Here is a 7,145-nt window from a genome sequence, read left to right as displayed (position 1 = left end):
ATTACTATTCCCGAAGACTTGGAAGATATGCTGTCTGCAAAGGTTGCTGATATTGTACCCCTCTGATTTGTTTTTTGGAAAAAAAAAAACCATGCCCCATCACTATACCTATCTGTTTGGCTTTCTTCTCATGTTGACCGTGTATGGCTTTTTTGTAGAATTCTTCCAGCACATACAGACGGGCGGAAAAGAGAGATCACTTGGAGTAGAACTATTGTCTTGCAAGACCCACCAAGATCAGTAATTGTTGTTGCCATGTTGTTTTGCGATGCTGTTGCCGGGATCAGAAGCCCATGGGAGGTTGTTACCATGCTGAATTGCAAGATCAGTAATCAGAAAGCGCTCCCATAATACTATTATCTACTATCATTTTATCCTCGAAAAGAGATCTGGTTTGAATAATTTGGTACTTGTATTTGCCACTTCTGTTTGCCTCTGGGCTGTTGTATCATTGTGTTCCTTTTCCAACTGGCATGGCGGCATTCTGCCTTGGCACTGTCAGATTCTTTTGTCAAACTTCTGTCTGTATTTCTTTTTGGTTGCTACACTCAGAAGAGGTAATTTATTAGCTCAATTTTCGATATGTCAGTCCGTCAGTCTGTATGATATGTATATATGGAGCTGTTGATTGCCCCTTATGCTCCGCACTGTCAGTTTTTTTTTTGTCAAAGTTCCCCAATTTTATTTATGAACTTGTATACCAAACACTCATAACAGTACTACTATTTGTAAAGTCAATATTGTGTTTACCGCATACAACAATACTGCTGTTTTGATTTGTACAACTACATACACACACTGTTATTTATTGACTGTTTGAAGCTGTCGGTTTTCCACTCATACTCTGCACCAGTTAGGAATACTGTTTGTGAAGTGATGTTAGGGATTTTTATATACATTTGCGTTGTGGCGAACCACTGCAAGTTTGATGCACTAACTAGAGATCTATGCCTTCAAATTTCTCAAGATATGGTATTCATCACGAACCCCATTAAGTTCCTCGTCAAGGAAGAAGACGACGGTGATCTAGAGCTTCCTCCTGCACAGCGGGCATGATTCCATGCTTGATGAGCCAGCCATCGATGCAACGCGTGCCAGTAATCGGTCAAGCTCCGTGCCTTCTTCCCAGTCTGGAAATCCTGAAGACCACCAGGAACATCGCCACAAACTTCAGAAGAAAAAAAATCCAAAACTGAAAACGACCAAGCAGCTGCTGGTTGCAGCAGAATGAGCGAAATTTCATTGTGTACACCAAAAAAAGAGAATGTTTTACATTATAGAATGAGATGATACGATGATCAGTTAGCTGTAGTCCAATTAAGCAGAGAGATTTATACTTTAGTGGACAAGTGGTTGCAGAGATAGTGCGTGGTTTAAATAAGACCTGGACGCGGACCGAGCATCCCGGTCGAGAGGTCGCCGACGGCGTCTCTGGTTGTACTTGTACTCCTCGGTGAGGCAGGTTGTTAATGGACACGCCCTCGATCTCGAAAAGGTCAGCGGATTCAATGAACCATGGACAGGTTCATACCATCTCCAGCCTGAAGCCTGAACAGAAGAACAAAACTGCAGAATGTGGAGAGACTGCACGGGGATTTGATTCGTGGAGAGCACGATAGAAAGAGCAACGTAAGGATTTAGTCTGCTTTAGGCGCCGGCGTGCCTTACAGTTCGCGGATGTAGCCCCAAACAAGATCATCCCCGCAATGATGTGAATAAGATACGAAGAGGCACAGACAGAAGCTCTGTTATTCAGGGTCTTAATCCCCATTTCCCTATCACTACCACAGTGGGGTGCTCTCTATTCTTGTTGTGCTGCTGGTCATCAGTGATCGCCGCTCATGAAAGGGCAGGTCTTTCCTATTTCGATCACAGCAATTTTAGCACAAGTTGATATATGAAATAAGAGCCAATCCCAAAAGGAGTAGTAATTTGTTAACTGATCTTCTGGTCTGTATGCATAACAGTACAATGTTGACTTGTACATGCACTCTTACTTGCTCACTACTAAGTTCTGATGGATTATGGATGGGCTTAGGCCCATATAAGACAATAATCCCTAGTTAATCTCTGAGGTCCATGCATGTGTACGGCAAGTGGTGGGAAGTGTGGAAAGTTTAGTCTCATACTGCTACAGTAAGAAGAGTGAGACCTCTTTATAAGGGCTGCTCTACCACTTGCTATTGGGAGCTTGGGAATAGGAGCTGTACACGCGCGCTCCTCCTCCTCCACCGCCCGCCCCGCCTCACCTCGCCACGTCTCGCCTCGTCACGACGCTCGCGCGCCGCGGGTTGCGGGAATGAGCCGAGTCTAAGCATATTTTTACCGCTAAGGAATGGTTAATTAATTGCTAATTAATTAACAAGTCGCTTACGGAAGCGCCACTGTCCGAGACGTTGTACCGTGGGCTGTTCACGGACTCGGTCATGGGCCTGGCCTAGGCCCATCTACTTGATGGCCTATATAAGAAGGCGCTGGCCAGTGAAGTGAACCCTAACTCAGTTCACTCACCCTCTCTCGTACAACCCTAGCCGTCATCTACTGTTCCTCTCTCTGTGCTGCTTCCGGCGATCCCATCCCGACGACCGCGTGCACGGTTGGTCGGGAGAGCAGGTGCCTTCGGAACCCTGTCATTCGAGATCCTGCCCGGGAGAACGGCAATAAGGTTTTTGGGGAGCGTCTCGACGCGACTGCTCCCGATCCGTCCCCGTCTCTGTCCGCCTCTGCTTCCACTACTTCCCTTTCATCGACCCCATGGCTGACGACGCCGCCGCCAAGAAGAAGGCCTCGGCAGATGCCGAGGCTGCCGCTGCCGCCGCCGCGTTGGCCTGGCCAACCGGAGGGTATGACTCGTTTATTCTCTATTTGCTCGTTCATGTGCTAGCCGTATATATGTTGTTCATAGATGTTTCGGTTCTATGTAATGTACGTGCTCACATGCTTAGGTATCGGTATGAGATGCATAACGTATTTGCCATGCTTACTGTTTACTCCTGGATTAGATTAGTCGGAAAAGTGCTAATATTTCCAACAATCCAAAAACCTTATTTTAGGCACTTTTCGACTCATGGCTTCGCCGCTACTCTGAAACCGGAAAAGTTTACTGGAACGCATGTTAAGCGTTGGCAGACGAGGACTACCTTGTGGCTCACAGCAATGAACGTGTTCTGGGTTGGTGGTGTGTCTCCCACGGTAACGATTGCTCCTGAATAGGAGAATGCGTTTAGGGAGGCAACCACCATCTTTGTTGGAGCCGTTCTTACTGTGATCGGAGACAAGCTAATCGACGCATATCTCCATATGCGCATTGCCAAGAATTTGTGGGATGCGCTCGAAGCTAAGTTCGGCGCAACCGATGCTGGAAGCGAGTTGTATGCTATGGAGCAGTTCCATGATTACAAAATGGTTGATAACCATTCTGTGTTGGACCAGGCCCATGAGATACAATGCATCGCTAAGGAGCTGGAGCTCCTGAAGTGTGAGTTATCGGACAAGTTTGTCGCGGGTTGCATTATTGCAAAACTCCCTCCTAGATGGAGGAACTTTGCTACTTCTCTCAAGCACTTAAGACGTGAATTCTCTGTTGAGGATGTCATCGGTCATCTAAGTGTTGAGCAGAACTCGAGAACAAAGGACTCACACGTGAAAGGGGCAGAGAGTTCTTCTAGCGCCAATGTGGTGCAGAAGAACTTCCACAAGTTCAAGGGAAAGAACTCTGTCCAGCAGAATACTACCTTCAAGAAGAAGGGTAAGAAGAAAGATAAGAAGAGAGATGGCTGCTTCACTTGTGGTTCAGAGGAACATTGGGCAAACAAGTGCCCAAACAAGTATAAGAAGCCAGGACAGGACGCAAAGTCTGTCAATGTGACTCTGAGCAACAATGATGCGGCATCAGGGTATGGTAATCTGTTTACCGTACTTTCAGTTTGCCAGTCCACCGATTGGTGGGTTGACGCTGGGGCTAATATTCATGTGTGTGCTGATGTGTCTTTGTTTTCTTCTTACCAGGTCACACGAGATTGTTCCGTCCTGATGGGGAACGCCTCGCATGCTTCTGTTCATGGTGTTGGCATGGTAGATCTGAAGTTTACTTCGGGAAAGATCGTGCAACTGAAGAACGTACAACATGTCCCCGCCATCAAGAAGAATCTCGTTAGTGGCTTCCTTCTATGTAAAGAAGGGTTTAAGTTAGTATTTGCGTCTAACAAAGTAGTCGTATCTCGGTATGGACTATTTGTTGGAAAAGGATATGATTGTGATGGTTTGTTCCGCCTTTCCCTGGAGGATTTCTGTAATAAAGTTGTGAACCAAATTCATTCTAATGTGAACGAATGTGAGGTTTGGCATTCACGTCTTTGTCACATAAATTCCGGTTGTATGACGCGGCTGGCTAAGATGAATCTAATCCCGAGTTTCACTTTAGCCAAAGGCTCTAAGTGCCATGCGTGTGTGCAAGCAAAGCAACCTCGTAAGCCTCACAAGCCTGCGAAGGAGAGACACCTGGCACCACTAGAGCTCATACATTCAGATCTCTGTGAGATGAATGGTGTGTTGACTAAAGGTGGAAAGAAATACTTCATGACTTTGATTCATGATTCCACTGGATTTTGTTATGTGTATTTGTTAAACACAAAGGATGAGGCTCTACACTACTTTAAAATCTATAAGGCTAAAGTTGAGAACTAACTTGAGAAGAAAATTAAACGAGTCCGGTCTGATCGTGGTGGAGAGTACTTTTCTAGTGAGTTCGATTTATTCTGTGTGGAACATGGTATTATTCATGAGAGGACGCCTCCCTATTCACCCCAGTCAAATGGGGTTACCGAATGGAAAAACCGTACTCTAGCAGATTTGGCTAACGCCATGTTAAATACATCGGGTTTATCCAAGGCATGGTGGGGGGAGGCTGTATTGACATCATGTCATGTCTTGAATAAAGTTCCCGCGAAGGATAATGAGACTACTCCCTATGAGCAATGGGAGAAGAAAAGAAGTACACTCTCTTACTTGCGCACTTGGGGCTGTTTGGCAAAAGTCGATGTCCCGATCCCCAAAAGGCGTAAGCTTGGACCAAAGACCGTGGACTGCGTTAACTTGGGCTACGCTAAGAATAGCGTTGGCTATAGATTTCTAGTGGTGAAATCTGAGGTATCTGACCAAAAGGTCGGTACAATTATAGAGTCTAATGATGCTACATTCTTTGAGGATATATTCCCCATGAAAGATATGCAAAGCACTTCTAGACTGGAATCTGATGAGACTCCTGAACCTGCCATTCCGATGGAATATTATGAACACAAAAGTGATGAAAGTTCATCAGAGGATGACGAGGAAGCTCCTATTAGGAGCAAGAGACAAAGGACTACAAAGTCTTTTGGTGATGATTTCCTCGTGTACCTCGTGGATGATGACACTCCCAGTTCCATTTCAGAAGCTTATGCATCTCCGGATGCTGACTACTGGAAGGATGCGGTCCATAGCGAGATGGATTCCATCATGGCTAACAGGACATGGGAGATCACTGATCGTCCTTATGGTTGCCAACCATTGAGATGTAAGTGGGTGTTCAAGAGGAAGCTTAGGCCCGATGGTACTGTTGAGAAGTACAAGGCTAGTCTTGTGGCCAAGGGTTATACCCAAAAGGAAGAAGAGGATTTCTTCGACACTTACTCACCTGTGGCTAGGCTGACCACCATTCGAGTGCTACTCGCTTTGGCTGCCTCGCATGGTTTTCTCGTTCATCAGATGGACGTTAAGACGGCTTTCCTTAACGGAGAGCTAGACGAGGAAATTTACATGCAACAACCGGATGGCTTTGTAGTAAATGGCGAGGAAAGAAAGGTGTGTAAGCTAGTGAAATCTTTGTATGGCTTGAAACAAGCGCCTAAGCAATGGCATGAGAAGTTTAATACAACTTTGACATCTGCTGGCTTTGCTGTTAACGAAGCTGACAAATGTGTATACTATCGCTATGGTGGGGGCGAAGGAGTTATACTGTGTCTGTATGTCAATGACATACTGATATTTGGGACCCACCTCAAGGTCATTGAGGAGGTCAAGGCTTTTCTATCTCATAACTTTGAGATGAAAGACCTGGGCGTGACTGATGTTATCTTGAACATCAAGCTACTGAGAAATACTAAGGGTGGAATTACACTTTTGCAATCCCACTATGTTGAGAAGATTTTGAGCCGTTTTGGATATTCAGACTGCAAACCTTCTGCAACACCATATGATCCTAGCGTGCGGATTCGAAAGTTCGAAGCCACGACTGTAAATCAATTGAGATATTCTCAAGTGGTTGGTTCACTCATGTACCTAGCTTGTGCTACTCGCCCTGACATCTCATTTGCTGTGTGCAAACTGAGCCGGCTTGTTTCCAATCCGGGAGATGTGCATTGGCATGCTGTTGAGCGAGTGATGTGCTATTTGCAAGGTACTGTGAACTACGGGATTCACTATTCTGGGTACCCGACGATACTTGAGGGGTATAGTGATTCTAACTGGATATCTAATGCTAATGAGATGAAAGCCACAAGTGAATATGTCTTCACACTTGGTGGTGGTGTTGTTTCCTGGAAGTCTTGCAAGCAGACGATCTTAACCAGATCGACTATGGAAGCAGAACTCACAACATTAGACACATCATGCGTCGAAGCAGAATGGCTTCGAGAGCTTTTGATGGACTTGTCGGTGGTTGATAAACCAGTCCCGGCTGTCCTTATGAACTGTGACAATCAAACAGTGATTGCCAAGGCTAAGAGTTCAAAGGACAACTTGAAATCCACAAAGCACATAAGAAGAAGATTAAAATCTGTCAGAAAATCAAGAAACACCGGAGTAATAGCGTTGGATTATATATAGACGGCTAAGAATCTGGTAGACCCTTTTACGAAAGGGCTATCACGGATTGTGGTAGAAAATGCATCGAGGGAGATGGGTATGAGACCCACGTAAGTTGTCATGGGGGTAACCCAACCTATGTGATCGGAGATCCTGTGAATTAGGACCTGGGAAAACAATGCAGCGGTCAACTGAGGAGAGTATCCTTAATTAACCTACTCCGTTGGAGATGCAGTAATACTCTCGATTCTGTAAGGCAGGCTGACTTTTGTCTTAATGTGTTCCAAAGCTTATGTAAGCAA

The 7,145-nt window shown here is 45.4% G+C and overlaps 1 protein-coding gene across 1 annotated transcript; it reads left to right on the top strand.

Annotated features, from left to right (window-relative positions):
* Positions 1–2,754: 2,754 nt before the first annotated feature.
* LOC147962258 (uncharacterized) lies at positions 2,755–4,033 on the top strand. The gene is made up of 3 exons (XM_087534116.1): positions 2,755–2,843; positions 3,228–3,896; positions 4,009–4,033. The coding sequence occupies exons 1-3, from the start codon at positions 2,755–2,757 to the stop codon at positions 4,031–4,033; spliced, it is 783 nt and encodes a 260-aa protein (XP_087390242.1).
* The last annotated feature ends 3,112 nt before the right edge of the window (positions 4,034–7,145 follow it).

Source organism: Triticum urartu, chromosome 7A (genome assembly GCF_056163025.1).
Source record: "Triticum urartu cultivar PI428250 chromosome 7A, HENAU_Tu73, whole genome shotgun sequence".
Taxonomy (NCBI): Eukaryota; Viridiplantae; Streptophyta; class Magnoliopsida; order Poales; family Poaceae; genus Triticum; species Triticum urartu.
Note: the sequence above shows the minus strand (reverse complement) of the source record. Positions and strands in the feature narration are given on the sequence as shown.

Coding starts and splice junctions, on each gene's coding strand:
- LOC147962258 (XM_087534116.1), top strand. CDS start 2,755: ATGGCTGACGACGCCGCCGCCAAGAAGAAGGCCTCGGCAGATGCCGAG. Junction 2,844..3,227: donor TTGGCCTGGCCAACCGGAGG/GTATGACTCGTT, acceptor GAATGCGTTTAG/GGAGGCAACCACCATCTTTG. Junction 3,897..4,008: donor AACAATGATGCGGCATCAGG/GTATGGTAATCT, acceptor TCTTCTTACCAG/GTCACACGAGATTGTTCCGT.